The sequence below is a fragment of the Buceros rhinoceros genome, unplaced genomic scaffold (genome assembly GCF_000710305.1).
Source record: "Buceros rhinoceros silvestris isolate BGI_N320 unplaced genomic scaffold, ASM71030v1 scaffold1618, whole genome shotgun sequence".
Lineage (NCBI taxonomy): Eukaryota > Metazoa > Chordata > Aves > Bucerotiformes > Bucerotidae > Buceros > Buceros rhinoceros.
Window position 1 is genome coordinate 27,056 of NW_010428373.1, and position 18,564 is coordinate 45,619.

The window sequence follows — 18,564 nt, forward strand, 5'->3', positions numbered from 1 at the left end:
TGTTTAAGAAGGCAAATACACAGGGAAGTAATTTATAATGAAGCCTGAAACTTTAAGGTAGTGGGAAGAAGCTAAGCTTCATAACTCATTCTTTTGCTGCCCTACCATGCTCCCAAAGGGGTGCAGAACATTTCAGGTTTGCAAATACAAATGCTTCACTCTTTATAGCATTGATGCTTTTCCCACACTCCAATCTTCTGCTCAGATACCATCAACAACCACTCGATTGTTTTCCCTTTACTTTGAGATTTAAACACTATGGTTGGTTTTTCTAGAGCTGCTTGTGGAATTCGTCTTCCACATATCTTTCACAGGGTTAATTTTAATTAAAGTTCACAGAATCGTTTTGGTTGGAAGTGACCTTTAAGATCACTGAGTCCAACCGTTCACCCTGCACGGCTAGAGTCCCAACCCTGTCCCTCAGCACCACATCTACATGTTTTTTAAAAACCTCCAGGGACGGGCACTCCACCACTGCCCGGAGCAGCCTGTTCCAGTGTTTCACAACCCTCTCTGTAAAGAAATTTTTCCTAATATCCAACCTAAACCTCCCCTGGCACAACTTGAGGTCATTTCCTCCTGTCCTATCGCTTGTTACTTGGGAGAAGAGCCTGCCCCCATCGCACTACAACCTCCTTTCAGAGAGTTGTAGAGAGTAGTAAGGCCTCCCCTCAGCCTCCTTTTCTTCAGACTAAACAACCCCAGTTCCCTCAGCTGCTCCTCATAGGACTGGTGCTCTAGACCCTTCACCTGCTTCATTGCCCTTCTCTGGACACACTCCAGCACCTCAATGTCCTTCCTGCAGTGAGGGGCCCAAGACTAGACACAGTGTTCAAGGTGTGGCCTCACCAGTGCCAAGTACAGGGGACAATCACTTCCTCGTTCCCACTGGCCACACTATTGCTGATACAAGCCAGGATGCTGTTGGCCTTCTTGGCCACCTGGGCACACTGCTGGCTCAGATTCAGCTGCTACTGACCAACACCCCCAGGTCCTTTTCCACTAGGCAGCTTTCCAGCTGCTCCTCCCCAAGCCTGTAGCATTCACGTGTGGTTAAAATGTGCTGCAAATGCAGCTTTAAAACACCAGCCTGCAATGTGGAAGAGGCACCATGTGCCAATTGAACGCTTGGCTAGAAATCAAAGAGAAATGCTATTAGAGATACATGCCTTCTCCTCTGGAGCTAATCCTTCACTGTTCCACTGACGCAACATCGCTTCACTGTGGTCTGGTATCGCAGCAAATCCCTTTGCTCCCGAGCCACAGGGACACAGCAGCAGTAACAGTGGAATAACTACAGGAAACAGAAGTTTGCCATTAACTCCATGATGTTAGTGTCAAAGCATGCTAACTGCCATTACTGAAGTTCAGCCAGCTCCCATACCGAAATATATCTTGAATGAGGTAGTGATCAGTATCAGGGCCAATACATCTGACAATCCTGCACATGGCTACACATGTATGTAGCTATACTTCTACTGAAGAGCTCATATACCAAACTCAAGCCTTAAGTATCACTGCACAGCCTCAGCATTTTCAATTCCTCCTATTCTTATACTACTTTGTAATGACACGGTGTCATGCCAATTCCACCTCACCACTCCTATAACACATCTAGAGCGCTGCCCGGGAAACGTGAAACAATCCACTTTCAGGAGCAGAACACGTTCGCACATCATGAACCGTGTTTTACCAACTGCCTGGGAAACATGAAACAATCCACTTTCAGGAGCAGAGCACGTTCGCACATCATGAACCGTGTTTTACCACTGGTAGATTGCTACCAGCACAAGCAGTAAGTTATTGTCACTTTAAAGGCAGCACTGGTGCAACATGGCTACACCCCACCTCCAAACATTCTTCTCTTGTTTTCAAGCTTCTATTTTGTCTCACTAAAGAGCAATATCACACGCTGCTCAGAGCAAAGCACCAGAGCTGGCAAGGGAGAAGAGTGGAGAGCGTGCTGTGGTCTGAGTGGGAAGAGTTAGTGTGCACACAGGGAAACGTGGGAACACCAGAAGGATTTCTTACTGCTTCCCCACCTGTTATTTACAGCACTATAAACAAATACTTAAGTTGTAAATATTAATTTTAAAATGCACAGCTATGAAATCCTTTTGAGGGTGAAATGCTGACGTTACCAAAATGAGTTGGGTATTTGCCACGACTTCACACGGACTAGTTTACCCCAAATCTATCAAGATGATAAAGCCTGGGAGCCAGACTGTCTTTCCTGATGCCTTGCAGACCAGATTTACAATGCTTCTGAGAGAACAGGAAACAATTACTTACGCAGCAAAAGTAAAAACGCCAAGATGATTAGTGCAACCGCTCCTGGTCCCAGACGCACTGACTTAGCGCCAATAAATTTCTCTTTGCATACACCGTCATCCGCACAATTACAAACAGTCAGTTGCAGAGACTGTGCCTGAGCACAGCTGAGCCCTTGGAAATCCTTTATTAGGAGGGGAACTTGAGTTCTGCCTGGCTCCAGGTTTGGAGGTACCAGCTGTATGCTTGTGTCTGAGGCAGGAGACAGAATAAAAAGACAAGAAATGAGTGGAGAGAAAGCTGACTCCTGTAAACTAAGAGGAATAAAACCCTCACAGCCTCCCAACGAGCCCACTTCAGTTAAGTCTGGCCGACCTAATGGAATTAAGTTTAATTAGCTGCTGCTACAGTGTACGTGCTCTTATTTTATCAAGTAATTAATGCTGGTAACAAAGCAGCCATGGTAACTTGCAGTCTCAGGTAATCCTGAAGAGCTTCACTTACCATGGAAGACAACCCAACCATCTATACAGCATTAATCTGCACATCATTAGGGTAGCCAAAGGCTGAATTCATGAAAAACCCGCTTCAGTCTTAAGGAGATTAACCAGTTGTAGGCCCTAGGCAGAGACCAGGGAGCCAACATACTACCTGGTCTTGTGGCCGTGTCACATCAAGGACACAACTAGGCAAGAGATGCCCAGATGATGTTCCCAGCTGGGGAACACTACCCCAGCCTGGAAAAGCTGTGATCCCTACAGTTACTGCTAGTCTGCAACTGCAGTGAGGAAAGCTAAGCAGATTCCTTCTTGATCCTAAACCTGGTCATCAGGATGACTCTGCTGATTGCTTTGCAGTATTGTACTGTGGGATTACAGAGGTCAGAATAATGAGTCTGAGAAGAAAAAGGTATTTGCTGGTGCCTTCAATCTACCTGAATGAAGCACTTCCTTAGAGCACTTTCCAGGCTTCTATGAATGGAAATGTAAGAAAATGCTCATCTCACTTCAAAATATTCATTAAAATTACATTTCTGACTTATTTCTGTTACTACTGCGTTGGACAATCTTAGGCAGGTTACACTGCATTTCCCCCTTTCAAGGTCCACCGTGCAGAAAGACTTAACCTATTTAAGTGAAAACAACCACAGCCTGTAACACAACCCTAACTCCAAGCTCAGTTTTACGAAACAGCACCCTCCATCACGGCATACTTTCTGTGGGAAGATGGGAATGGCTTGATCCCAGCATTACTCAAGAAGTCCTAGTCACCAAATCAAGGTCACCAAGCTAGTCACCAAATCAAGGTCACCAAGCTAGTCACCAAATCAAGGTCACCAAGCTAGTCACCAAATCAAGGTCACCAAGCTCGGCAAAGATGGTCCAGCTGAGGGAAGGCAACAGGCCCCAGAAGACATGGCTGTGCTTTTATAGCCATTACAGAGAAAGCAGCAGAGCCCGAGTGATGCATCTTCATGTTTGACTCCATATATGTGAGATTTTCTGGTTTGGATCAGCCAAACTGTCAGTTTGACTGGAGTTAAATTACCACAGTAGGACTCCAAAGAATTGAAAGTAATTTAAAAATACATTTTCTTACCATTTCTGGATGCAATTATCCATTTTTTTGCTGTCCCTTCTGGCTCATCAATGACAGTAAAGCTGAAGGGATCACTATTTGGGTGACCATCCAGATCATTAGCTGTAACATCAATTACTTTTGCATCTGAACACACAGTCTGCACAGGATTCACAATAACTGGGCAGTTATCATTCTCATCTTGCACGTGAATAACGACTGTGCCGGTGACTGTTTTCTTAGGGAGATCTAAGATTTTAGAATAATAATAAAAAAATGGATTTGAAAAGTGCCAAAATTTCATCTTAAACCAAAATGTAGCATTTTCCAGAACACAAACATTGCTGAAATCATTTGAAAGTTACATTTTAACTTAAAAGAAACAAGCATAAAAAACCAAAAGTATTTTCTGTGTATGGTTACAGTTACAAGCAGATTGTACAAGGAGAGTTCCAATTAGACACACAAGAAATTTGGGAAAATCCTTCTTGCTTAGCAAACTTAGGGCTCTGAAATCTGTTGACTAGCATACAAAGATACCGGCAATTTCCACCTTGACAAGGGATGTCCCTGTCACCTGTTTTTTGCAAAACTTCCTGTAAAGTTTCACCTCTATCTAGTCAAAGAAGAGAAGCGGACAGCTCCAAGGTTCATCCTATTTCACTAAGCTGCCCATGTCCCACCCCCAAATACAGAGGCTGCACTACATGCCTAACTCTTAGGCAGTTAAAGACAGGGAGGTTAAACCAACTACAGCTGCAGAAAGGCAAACTAAACCCTGAACAAACCAATCAGTGTTAAAACAAACCCCTCTCAACTTACCAGTAGTTACACCCAACATGGTGATAGTGTAGGTTCCATTTACTACATAAGGTGATTCGTAATCGAGTTTTTCAGCAAGTCTGATTTCACCCGTGGCTGAGTCTACTGTGATCCAGTTTGCTGGATCTCTTCCTCTCATGTATCTAATTAAAATTGTATATAAGATGTACACATTTATTATGAGGAAAATAACCATCAACAGAAAAAGCAGCTTCACAGTATATTTACTCTCTGTTTAAGCAGAGACCAAATCCCTGGGTCTGAGGTCTGACACTCTGCCAGTGAATTGATTTCAACTACAAACCTAAGATTATAAACCTACCCTGAAGGAAGATTTTGGAAACATTACAAAAGTAGACTCAGGGAGCAAGACAGGAACAGGAGGGGGAGCTGCACTCCTGGTCACGGTCCTCTTGCCCCCCATCCCTACTCCCAGCAACAGCTGAGGAGCAGCCACCCAGGAAAGACAGTCTGGCAGGTGTGGGGGAACGGGGTCCACTGCTGACTGTGCTTCTGTGGTGGGCTGCACCATTTGTAAAGGCCATGGTGGTGGTTCAATGACATTTTAGCTGACAAGCTGCGATTCAACCTCTGAACACACCCAGACACAGGACTGCCTACTTTACAATTGCTAGATGTTTCTGCATCACTTCTTCCTAACGTTCCTGCAGATGACGACAGGTGAGCAAATCTACTCTCCAAAGCAGACAGGATGACAAACAATATGCAAGCATGAACAACTCCCGCACAAACACTCAGTGCCACCATACACAGCAAAACAAGCAGGATTTTTCATCAGCTTATTAGAATATTGTAGATGATAGTGATGTTGTTTTTCTGCTATATATAATTACACCTAAATGACTGCCTCTGAAGTTATTCAGTTCAATATTCACAATTTTACAGTAAGACTTGATTTCTGACAGACGCGGTTATGATGGTTATAAAAATATTCTTACATAATGCGTGCTGCTGCTTTTCCAGTGTCTTCATCATAGGCTTGATACTGTCCAATAACCTGTTTTATCTCATTTTTCTCACTTGCTTCAATAACTTTGGGGCCACCGGGGAACACAGGGCCTTCCCGTACATTAAGCACATTAACTTTGATTGGAATTGTTTGTGGCTTATAATTGTATTTAATTGACTTGTGGAACTCTGCTTTGTTTGTTACAACGATGCCCAAGTTTAGGCTTTGCATTTTTTCATAATCCAGTTCCTAGAGTGATAAAAAAACCAAAACACTCAGAATTTGACAGAATCTGGTATCTACACAACATTCACATATTTAATAATAATACTTTATAAACGATATCAAATAATACTATTTAAATAATAGCAAAGCATCCTTATTATTTGAATATTCTTTAAATAAGAATTGCTACAGTGCAAAGAAGAACGCGTTATTCTCAATACATAATGTCTCAACTCTTAAAAAAATACATAAGGAAGATTAGGCATTTTTCATAGATGGCACCATAGATATGTCTTTATATTATTGAATTTAAACTAAGGTAGGTGCAGTGAGTCCTACCCATTATTCTTCTTTACTTGCAGTGATTCAGTGCTCAGTACTACTTGACTCTTCCAATTTTATTTTTTAAAACTAATTCATTTACTTAATACTTATCAATTTTTTGTTTAAGTATCAGTTTTCAGATAAAGAAAACAGCAGAAAAAGGTACTTAGGGCATTATGCATCTTCAGTTCTTGTGGACTAAAGGGGGGTGAAATTAATAAAATAGAAACTTCAATTCATGTAAATATCTCCATAATTTTAATTTATGGAAATTCATAAAATAGCCTGTAGCCCATGGTTCATGGAGTAGGTGTTGCCTGCAATGTTATCTGTGGCCATGGGAAATCAACTTAAATCGAGACCAGCAATGAAAGCAAGAATATGGGGAAGTTTGCAGCCTATATGTTAGCACTGTTTCCCAAAAGCAAGGAAAGATTGGGCACTTTTGCCCCACTAGATATATTTGAGATCACACAGAATGTAAAGCTAGATAAAATTATTATTTTGTATGGAATACACCAAAGAATATAGCAAAGGAGGAGTGTTCACCATGTAAATTTACAGTTTACATACTGACTGAATATAAGTAATTTGTATGTCGACTTAAGGTGAATAAATTATTCTAATATTTAAAGAAGACTAAAGAATATACTAACCTTCACAACAGTCAAAATTCCTTCATTTGTCTGGGCATCTGTTACTATACGAAAATAGCCACCTTCATTACCAGAAACAAATGAAAAGTTTGCCAACCAGTTATCAGAAAACTCTTCATCTTTGTCAAATACTTTTATTCGCAGAATTTCCACGTTTGCTCTGTTTTCCTCAATGCTTCCTTCAAACTGCAATCAAAAAAATCACCCTTCTTTAAAAAGATGTCATGATTTACTTCATTTCACCAGTGCAAGAAGATTTGCATTAAGCAATGGGATACAGGCAGGTGTGGGAACGTGCCAAATAGTGATAAATGTACTTACTGCATGACTTTCAACCACAGGTAGATTGTCATTGACATCTAAAATCTTGATTTCTACAGCACATGTTGCAGCGTTCCCACCCGATTCACCATCACGGTCTTTTGCTTCCACCACCAAAGAATAGCTACTTTGCATCTGTTGTGACAAAAAAAAAAGGGGGTTAAACCAGGCTAAAACATTTTTCCTTCACTGTATTACATCTATCACATTTTGGTAATCCTTCTTGTGGCCTATTCCCTTCTCTCGAGCTAGTAGTAAATCTCACACACAACCACCTCGACAGGCTCTGGTGCAGTAGAGCTGAAGAGGATTTGGGACTTCTGCATTTCCCCCACAAAGAATTAGACTGTATTTACATGCAAATGAAAAAAAGTCAGTGACCATGAACAGGGACAGGATCAGCGATACCTGCATGCCAGAGCAGGGCTGGAGGCAGAGATGCTGCCCTCAGCCGCAGAGAGCTAACGCCCAGATCACCATCTGCTGGCCAGTGAAAATTCAGCACAGGTAAATGCACAGTTGAAAATGCAAGCACAGGTAGAGCTGCTGGCAATAGGCGGCTTCCAATGCTGTTTCACAGCACCCATCCTAACTCTGCACTTCGATCTGCACAGCAAGCTACAAAACTTCAGATGCCATGAGCAGCTTTGCAGATGGTGATGCAGGTTGTCTTTGCCATATGCTCTCCAGCAGGAAGAAATAACCCCTTGCTTCGTGTACCTGCCGCCCTGGCTGCACGGGGCGGGGGACAGAAAACAACCACCATCAGGCCAGTGCTGTGCTAGGGAGGGGGGAATACAAGCTGGATGCCATCACCCTTCCCACCCCAAATCCCCCAAAAGCATGCATCGGCCACACAAGGCTTTAACCCCATGGGAGGTGAAGGAAGGGGAGAGGGGCAGCTCTTCACGCCAGCAGGCAGGGCTGAAGGCGAGACAACAGGCAACAGAAGACTGCTGCTCAACCAATCAGACATTGGAGGGGTTTGGTTTTTTTTTACCTCTCTGTCAAGGTTTATTGTCCAAAAGCATGCATCGGCCACACAAGGCTTTAACCCCATGGGAGGTGAAGGAAGGGGAGAGGGGCAGCTCTTCACGCCAGCAGGCAGGGCTGAAGGCGAGACAACAGGCAACAGAAGACTGCTGCTCAACCAATCAGACATCGGAGGGGGTTGGTTTTTTTTTTACCTCTCTGTCAAGGTTTATTGTTGCTACTCGAACCTCGCCAGTATGCTTGTTCATACTGAATGCAGCGCTGGGGCTTTGGGAAATGATCTTGAAAGCAATTTTGGAATTTAGGTTATTTGGTTCATCTGCATCTGTTGCATTTATCCTCATCACAATTGTACCTTGGAAAAGCAAACAAAACACAGTATCTGTTTACACTGCCAAGCACTGACAAGTATTTTTATGTAAAGTCAAAGAGCATGTTGTCAGATGCGCTGCACAATTTTCTGATGCTCTTGCCTTTATTTAATGAATAGAGATGAAGAAGCATTCCTAAAATCCTAACAGTATGTGTTAGACGTGTATCTTCTAGCAAACAAAAAGATGCATTAGAATCAAACAAGTGGAATTCTCTCAAAAATTCTAACTGAAAACTGCAGATATTATACAGAGAAGAAAAAAGTTTCCGAACAAGCAGCTACATTTCCCTTACGTGTTATTCTAAAGGTAGCACCACTCACTTCTCTACCTGAAAATTATTAAAACAATTGCTCTGCATGGATGCCCTCCAACAGCTTCACTCAGAATACATGGTGTGCCTATGGGGCAACCTGCTTTTAGGTAATTTTTCCTCTGGGAAAGGGTGTACTTCAGCATCCAGTGCCCGAATTCAAATGTTAGCTGGAAATCAGGCAAAGAGCAACTACCACACGGCTGTTACTGACCTGAAAGAGAGCTGAGAGAACCCAATACCTCCCCCAAGCAGACAGTTAAGATTTTGTTTCTTCAGACTTGTGCCATTGAAATGGATACAGTGTCAGGTATTTATTAAGTTGTTTTATTCCATCTCTTATGTTCTGAAAAATAAACTGTTGTTCTTATGCTACTGACATCAGAAAGAAAACTGCTACTAACTCGCTCTTTTAGGGTTAAGCCATGGCCTCATGTATATAACAGCGAAGTACTTCTCCAGCCCATAGATAAAGAAGGGATTTTCCGAAGCATGGCAGAGTGAAGTCCCTCCCCAGGGAAGCTGGGCTGGCTAGGCCAGCAGGTCGACTGCATTTACTGCTGAAGGACTCTGCTTCCCGGACTTGTGCCCACTTTGACACCAAATCAAAAGTGCCGTAAGAGGAAGTGCTGTTCTCTGCTGCCCTTAGGTGGACACTTTTCCTTAACCACACCACAAAGCTTAGACCAGAATAAAAATTTGCATTCACACATGAATAACCTGGCCTATACAGGCAAGAGGATGCATCTTTGCTACTGCAGACATGCTGCTGCAAAGAGTATGTGCACTTGTGCCCTTACATGTATTGGGAAAAGCTCAATGAAAAAAAAACAAATCAAAAATAATGTTACCTGTTTCACTTAATTCTTCAACTGAACCAACAAAAACTTCATGTGAAAACACTGGAAAATTGTCATTTATATCCAAAATTTTAATCGGGAGGTCTATTGGCTCTTCCAGTTTTGCTCCAGTCTTATCCAGCGCATGACCTCTGAGCTGAAATAATACAGACAGAAGCAATAAGCAAATCCAACGAGTGATTGTAATATAGAGACATGCAAAATAGAAATATATTACACATGTAACAAAATCTAAGCATTATGTAAGTACATATAAAGATGCTTATAAATACAACCATGTATACACACACAAATATCCAGAGACATTAAAACTAATTGAAGCAAATACATTTGAACAACGTAAATAAAAAATGGATAAGGCAACACCATAAGGAAAAAGTTACCATTCAACTTACAAGCAGCACTGGAGTCTTTTCTCTGTCAACCCTTCCTGTTATGTTCAGGTCTCCAGTCTTTCCATTGATAACAAATAATCCGTAAGGGGGTTCTGTTACTCCTTGACCAGATATAGTGTAAGTCACCACTACCCCTGTAGCTTCAAGATCAGAATGTATCTGGCAGGAATATAACAGATTACATTTGGTAAATAAAACCACATTTAAAAATGCAATGAAAAATGTAATGAACAAACAAACAAAAAACTAAAGACATTTCCATGCACCACTCTGAGTGTGTAGATATTGAGACAAATGCAGAAAGATGTGCAGATGTTCTGCTTGAGGATTTGGTGTGGGGAGATGAAGGAACACAATGGGCAGCTCAACAGTTAAGAGCCCTGAAGGGTGGAGGTCTGTGGGAAAAGAAAATTGGGACTTCTTGGAGAAAAGGGAGAGGGATAGGGTACAAGTGCAAGGCAAGGCCAGAAAAATACGGTGATAAGGTGAAAAGCTGGCATGAAGGAAGGAGGGGGGAACTGGCTGATCCAACAGATGGGGTTGAATAAAATGTGGACAAAAATATAAAAGGTCTGGAACAGTGACTTGAGCAGGGGAGACTGAAATTACTTGCGCACAGCCTGGAAATAAAATATTACAGTTTAAGGGAGATTAGACCTAAGCCAGTGAGCACAACCAGAACTGAGGAAGTGATAGAGCACAGGAAGAAAGGTCTGCGGAGGAACAGGTAGTAAAGTCTGCCTACAATAAAGATCATACTCTTCCTCTGCTGTCAGCAAATAGCTGGAACATCTGGAAAAGCACATGAGCACTGTGTCAGGATCACCATCAAGGGCAGCCCTAGCAGAGGGCTTTATATGCTGAAGTGACAGGAGTGGTGAATTCAGGTTTCAACACTGGTACTGAAACACAAAAAAATGTGGATCACCCTTGCACAAAAGGTAACACCTTGGGTATTTTAAACTCTGTTTCCTAAAAAAATTAGAAATTCATAATCATGATCCATGTACACCCTTCTGCCCAGTCACCACCAGCAGTTTTTGGGACCAATTTGCCAAGTTCAACCTCTGCTGAGTAGGGGTGGTGGAGTGAAAGAGCTTGAAGATGCTGCATTCCCAAAAACTTTATGAAAACTGGTGGCTGGGAAAAGATGAGAGACTGGGGGGAGGGGGGCAGGAAGGGAGAGGATGTGTCAATCTTCAACTGCCATTCAACGGTTCTTTAAAATTAAAGACATATTTGTGCAAGTGTTTAGGGCAGCCACACCCTTGTTTTACATTTTCATCTCTATTTTTATGTGTATTCTGTATTCGTCTCTTTTCTGGGCTTACTCTAGCAATTGGGTTCATATAGGAATTGTCCTCCTCTTCCCGTATGACAGCTGGAGGGACTGTCCATTCTCGCTTCTGTCTGACTAGGCTGTTGGGATGAGACAACATGCCACTCCTGCCATTTCGATCATAAACCTGTGAAAATACAAGGTTGGATGTCAGCATTACCTTTAGCCAGTTCAGATGAACGCTTTATTGCTGCTGTAGCCCAGACTTCTCAATAGCTTTTGCTCTTTCAATAGCTAGCAGCTTCAAAATCATGGAGCAGCATTAGCCCTCTGAGCCACAATCTAAGAGCTATACACTCCTCAAGCTGTTTGAAGAGGAAAACTACACTAGCCTTTTCATCAAGACAGAATTAGGTAAGGCAGGCTTTAAATACATGAACAAGTTCTCATGACCTTGGGGTTAATGATAATATACCTGTCCTGAATGTTTAAGTGCTTGTCATCAAACGTGGGAAGAAGTCTGGCACTAAAACTCTTTTGAATCACCATTTCTGCCTTATTATCCTGCTTACAATCCCAGCCTTCTCTCTGTCTCTGCTAACCTTGCTCAGCTACCTCTCATTCTTAAGTCTGCATGACAGCCTTCACTGCTCTGTCCAGCTTAGTCCCTACTATGTCTGTTGGCTTCCAGATTAAGATCTTCCATAATAGTAGTTGATTTCATTGACAGAGAGGTAAAAGAAGGTATCTACAAACAAACTTGATGTTTTAGGGGCAGTTTCTCAAAGTTGAGCTCCACTCAGTTTGAATCTATTCACTTACATTTCGGCTTTCATTTCACCATTCATTACACAGCTTTGATGTTTCAGACCACAGTAAATCTCAGGATGTTTATCAGCTGAGGTAAGGCATGCCTTTGACCCTTTGCTCAGAGAACCCTTCTCCAGGCACTGACAAAGCAAAGCAGTTTTCCATTATTTCCTACCTTCACATAGAGTCCATTTCCATAATTCAAACAGATCTGCAATGGAAGTTATGATAATCATTATTAATTCCACGTCACTTTAACAGTACTAAAACCTAACTGACGTGACCTGCCTCGTAAGAGCAGCAAAGTCACAAGGAAGAGGATATCTGACCTCTATCAATTAATATTTACTATTAGTATAGTAGTAATCTATAATAGTTTCCGAAAAATTCACCCATAACTATTCACATTAAAAACATATACTATTATTATATGTTTTCTATTTTTTTCCCGGCAGGAAACAAATAAGCAATTAATACCAGGGAACAAATAATAAGCAATAAATCTCCCACCCACCCCAGTAAATGCAGATTTTATAGCCATTTTTAAACTACCGTTTTTTAGTGCTGAATAGTGTTTCACTATTCCAAAACAACAGGAATTTGCCACTGACTGAAGTACAAGGAGTACAGGAGCACCCTGAGGAAGCTCCCTCTCCTGGGCAAATCATGGATTATACATGGCGTGGTGGGTTACCAACCCCATCAGAGAACAGAACAGGTTAAGTAAGGTTTAAAAGCAAGGACTGATCAAAAAAATCTAAAGTGTAATGGACAGAAGCAGGTCTCTACTTGGCACCTTGCTGGGAGGACAAATGCACCCATCCATCCATCGCCTTACTTAAACAATGCAAAATCACAGAATCATTTGGTTGGGAGACCTTACAGATCATCAAGTCAACCATTCACCCTGCACTGCCAGGGTCCCTAAATCCTGTCCCTCAGCACCACATCTACATGTCTTTCAAACAGGGATGGGGACTCCACCACTGCCCTGGGCAGCCTGTTCCAATGCCTGACAACCCTTTCTGTACAGAAATTTTTCCTAATATCCAACCTAAATCTCCCCTGGTGCAACTTGAGGCCATTTCCTCTCATCCTGTCACTTGTTACATGGCAGAAGACACCAACCTCAACCTTCCTACAACCTCATTTCAGGCAGTTCTAGAGAGTGATAAGGTCTCCCCTCAACCTCTCTTTCTCACAATCCAGCACCTCAATGTCCTTCTTGGAGTGTGGGCACGCAGAGACACGTGCATGCTAGGATGCAAGTCATGCTTGCTCTGACAAATCCCTACACACCAACATCCAGTGTGGGGACCGTCCATCTCTTCACACACCAGTGTCACTATGTAAGCCCTTAAACTCCTCAGTGTGGTGCCTCATCTTAACTGGAAGGAACTGGAGCCTCAGCCAAATCACCAGAGACCTTGTGTTTACATCCACTCCCCAGCACTAAAGACTCCACAAAAAACAACCCCCCCCTCAAACAGTGCAAAAATGTCGGCACTGGGAAACAGCAACAGAGTAGGCGATTACAACACGCAAAACCAACAAACAGAGCTTTTGAGCTCTGTTTAGGTAGAGGATACCTTTATTGTTCCCAGAACTATTACATCCACCTACAGTTTGTACCGTAAGTGATTTTTATTTTTTTTATGTATACTAATGGCTAAGGCAAAGCAGGCACACAAAAGGTGATTTCCCACTGGATTAATTCAGGGAGTATTTCTTTATATCCTCTCTGGTTTCTAGGCTGTTGACTGGGCTCCCTGAATAGGGATTCATCCCTCTGACTCAGCCTTGCTGTATCGATGACAAGTTTTGGGTTTTTTTAAGAGATGTTATCTCTTTCCCACACAAAGCACTGTTGAGCAATGTAGCAGACTGCTGTTTCAACTTGCACACAACAAAACTTTTTCAAATGGCAATTTTCCCAGTGTACCTAATCTGAAGACAAAAATCAGCCAGCACTAAGTTCCCTATGGCATATGGGTTGTGAGGGCTACAGGATTTTACACAGACCAAGCTGTTTTCGTGAATGTTCTTAACCTTATTCGGTTTTATTAGTTATATGGATTTGAGGATTTATTTTTATGATTAATGAGATTGTACCAGCAAGAGGTACAATTTTGAGAGGCCTGGTTTGTAATCAAGGTTTTCCAATAGAAGCTGCAAACCTTTTGGAAGGTGAATAGTTGTCAGAATATGAACGTCCTTGTTCGCTCTTACTGGTAAACTGAAGGGAAAAGTGTTTCTTAATACTGAACGGAGATGAGACGCACAAGGTCAGAAGCTTCCTTGTACTGGAAACCTGAGAACCACAGTATAAACAAAAGTATCTGAAGTTTGAGAATAGGCAGGCCTTCCACTGAGATACCAAGAAAGCAGAGAAAATCCCATCAGTCGTTATCAATGGAAAGTCTTTCATTACGATAAGTAAAAAACAATCTCTGCAAATGCTGCAAAGCAGCCTCAAAATTCTGTTTTATTGCTAACACAGGAAAAAATACTTCTGCACTTTTCAATCTCATAAGGGAGTTTAAAACATCAATGAAAGGTGTTTAACAATGGCGATTTTATTTACAAGATACCTAAAGACATTTGGAACAAATATAAGAAGGGATCCTGCATTTTTATTGACAATTTTTCAAGGATTCAAGATTTTTAAGAGGAAGCACTTCTCAAGAGAAAGTGGAAAGTCACATATCCAACAGGTGTTAAATTCTGAATTGTCCTTTTTTTTTTTAAACATCCTAGCACTGCCTCCTATTAAGTGGTTTAGTAAGAGCAGAAAAGCCCTGTCTGTCATTCCATGTGATTCACAGCCTTGACACTGAAAACAGACACCCACTGATGACACCTAGTGATGACACAGGCTGAGAAGACATTGCCAGAAGAAATTAGATGGTTACAGAAAATGAGGTGGAAAACCTGAGGCCTGAAGTAACAGAAACGGAATGAAATACCACAGGAAAGCAGTAGGAGTAAGCCAGAGGAGAGAAGAAAGGCGTGACTGCTGCGTATAGGGAATGTGAGGCTGCTCTTGCCCAAATCCATGTTCATCTACAGTCAGGAAGTGACTAAAGGACAGATTTTGAATGCACACCTCAGTTTTACAGTATGAAGGTGAGGACTGAGTAAGAAGAAGGTAAGTGTCCATGTTTGCTGCACTATGAAAGAGTAAGTCCTAGAAATGTGGTCTCTCACGTATGTGGTGTGTTGGGAGATTTGGATCTCATGCCTCCTGTGAGTCAGTTTGGTGCTGGAAACAATGGGCAAGTGAAGATCTTCCGTGCTTAGAGAATTGGGCAGAAGGAACCATTCACGGTTATCTACCAGTCCATTTCCCCGCCCTGGGGCAGGACAAACTACACTAAGTGCTCCCCGACAACTGTTTAACCTGTTCTCCAAAAGGAGCGATGGAGGTCCCACAGCCCCACTAGCTAACCTAAGGTGGTGCCTAGAAAACAGTCTCACAGATGAAAAATTTTTGTTAATTTTGATCCTCGTTTTGTTTTCCCAAGTTTTAGCTCTTTGCAAGTTGATCGTAGTGCTGTTTGGACGAGATTCAGTTTCAGGCACACTGAATTAAGGCACACAGATCAAGGCACACAAACCCACATGTCTAAATGAACGCTGAGTGCCTAGACTTCTGCCATACTCCACAGAACACAGCCGATACAAAGACATCAGGGAGCAGTCCAGCTTGCCCCAAAGCCAGCCCATATCTGCTGCTTTTCTCTGGGCTCCACTGGCTGTAGCTACGTCTAGTCTGTAAGCCCCATAGGAGAGCATCTGTAGAGCAAAGCAGCTGCTGCTGAGAACCCAACGCTACACAACCCACGTTTTGTGGCTCTTACTTCAGACCAGAATCCACCTGGATCCACAGACCAAACACCCTTGAGCAGATGATGCACCTCCCAACACAGTTTCACCCAGGAAGGATCAGATTCACACACTCTGGGGATTTGCTTCAAAAGACAATTTGATCCATGGCACACTCTGCATCCACCACATCTCCATTTATCGTAACAGAATCTCAAACGCCTGTATTAAGATGTCTTAACCTCAAACCACAGCTCCCTCTTTGTCATGTTGATAATGCTCTCTTCAAACAGTTTAATTCCCTTTTCTTCTCAATTATGCTTCATATATATATGAAAAACTTACCATGCATCTTACTCACTTTCTTGTCTCAGTTCCCAGTTCTTTAATCTCACGTCACAAATCAGAAAACAGGATTTCCTGAATTTACATTGCACTTTTTGCTTTCCTCTATTCTCTCCTGGGCAGATTCACTCTATTCTGAAGTCTGGTGTCCAAAATACTCCTCCACTTTAGTTCAATAGGATGGAGAAAATACCAGCTCTTACGTATTTCTCAGCTGCTTTCATGTCTCACATAGAGCTGGTTCCCCCTCACCCTCCTTTTTGGAACAATATTAAGCTGTTGAATCAATGCACAGATGCTTGTAAATATTTTTACCATGTTTCAACATGTTACTAGTGGTGGAAGCTAGACTGCTTTGAATTATCTCACCTTGGCTCTTTCTAAAACCGAGCATCATGGTTTGGTTTTTTTTTTTTTAGTTTAACTTGTTTCTGTTAGTTTTGAGAAATAATTGCTACTGGCTCGGACACTGCAATAGCGTTTTAATGTATTCTGGACCAAATTTCATACCCCGCGTAAGTTTAACAACCTGAACATCAAGGAAGTACAATCCGAGAAGACATTCAGAGAAAAACTCAGTTTTGCTACTCATGGAGTCAGATTCATACATCTCTGTCAACTCTTCTTTCACTCGCATGTAAGAAGTGTTCTTAGACTATCTTGAAGGTCCACACCCTTCAGAAATGACCGAGAAACCTCCCAGTCTAATAATCCTCAATAACCGTGCCCGCCTGGCAAGCCCAGGGCTCTGGGTGTGTGCGCTGGATACATGCCACATCCAGCCCAACCCTACGGGTGCCCTGATATGCGACATCCCTGAGAAGGGGCCAGAGGCAGGGACGCAGGGAAAGCTGTCCTGACCTCTTCGAGGTACCGAGGGATGAACACAGAGGGATGCAGCCTGCAGGCAGGGCGGGAGTGCAGATCACCAAGAGACAGCTCCAGGACAAACAGGGAGAGGAAGAACTTAGAGTTCTCAATGCTTCTAAGGTAGAAGTCGCTTTGGGAAGACACTACTTTTGGACTTTAATTTTTCCAGTAGTTTAAGTTTTTGAAGTTATCAGCACTATCTTTACAGGTCTGATACTAATCTGATACTCACAAATGAGCAACTAGACTCTGCTCCTCATGAACGTCTTTGACCAGATTAAGAAAAACAAACAAAAAAGACAAATCCCAGCACTGCCTCTCCCTCTCTCCTGACAACCATGGCAGCTTTATTTGCTCTAATACGCCATCCAGCAACGAGGTGACTATGCACCAAACTGACCTCCCTCCTAGCACACCATACCCTGCCCTGGCTTTATCTGAGGCTGAGGATTATAAGGATTGAGAAAAATAATTCTCCTCTTTTCTTCAGGCAAAACTGACAGCATCCTGAAACACTGAAAGCCTACCAAAGCAGACAATGGTTACAGAAAGAATAGGTGAAAACCTTTGTACAAGTAGCGCTCCATTTTCCCGTTACTCTTTTGAGCAAAATAAAGATAAAACACTTTCCTACCAAACCTTAACCCCCAGCTCGCTGCAAAGAACACAGAAACTGCTGCTGCCTGACTCGTGGCCAACCACAAGTCTACACTAAAATTATCAGGCAACAGGTCTCCAGCTAACAAATCTAATTTGGCAGGATCTCCAGCTCAGGGAGCAAGGTCCTGATCTACAGCACCTGCCAGCCCGACCGTGCAACAAGCCGTCACTGAACGCTGCCCAGCTCCTTGGTGGCTCCCCAGCACAGCCCATGGCCTGGCCTCCACCCTTGCCTTTGTGCGAGCGGCGCCGGCCCGACTTCGGCAGGCGTCCTGCTAGCCGGGAAAGGTGAAGCGCTACAGTACAACGCTGCAGGCACGAAGGAGAGCTTCCCGTGGAACAGCTGGAAGAACCCAGAAAGCGCCACTCCAAATGAGACAAACTAGGCGCTGGTCTCAGTTTATCATTAAACACCCCTTGCTTTCAGTCTTAAAAAGGTACTTCATAGGATGGAAGGCTTAAAAGCTGATGACTAAAAAAGAGCGAGGGCAGGGAAGGAAAAAAGCCTGAAGCGTCCTGGATTGTTAAGAACCTGGTTTCATTTCTCTAAGGCAACAAAGATTTTATTAAATCATATTTTGTGATCTCTTTTCCCTTCTGGCACTATTCCTTCAGAAAGGTAATTTCATTTATTAATACAGATAATATGTTGAACACGAAGACAGCAGCAACATGA

The 18,564-nt window shown here is 42.6% G+C and overlaps 1 protein-coding gene across 1 annotated transcript in view; it reads right to left on the minus strand.

The window, feature by feature from the left end:
• The window catches only part of DSG2 (desmoglein 2), a gene marked incomplete at its 5' end in the record, with an annotated part of 16,645 nt that extends 4,246 nt beyond the window's left edge, over positions 1-12,399 (minus strand). Inside the window, 12 exons of the mRNA XM_010142223.1 lie at positions 1,166-1,294; positions 2,293-2,523; positions 3,871-4,098; positions 4,672-4,814; positions 5,631-5,890; positions 6,847-7,032; positions 7,168-7,302; positions 8,355-8,515; positions 9,696-9,840; positions 10,100-10,258; positions 11,431-11,565; positions 12,364-12,399. Of these exons, the coding sequence (XP_010140525.1) occupies positions 1,166-1,294; positions 2,293-2,523; positions 3,871-4,098; positions 4,672-4,814; positions 5,631-5,890; positions 6,847-7,032; positions 7,168-7,302; positions 8,355-8,515; positions 9,696-9,840; positions 10,100-10,258; positions 11,431-11,565; positions 12,364-12,399 (1,948 nt within the window). The remainder of the gene's footprint in view (positions 1-1,165; positions 1,295-2,292; positions 2,524-3,870; positions 4,099-4,671; positions 4,815-5,630; positions 5,891-6,846; positions 7,033-7,167; positions 7,303-8,354; positions 8,516-9,695; positions 9,841-10,099; positions 10,259-11,430; positions 11,566-12,363) is intronic.
• Between the last annotated feature and the right edge of the window lie 6,165 nt (positions 12,400-18,564).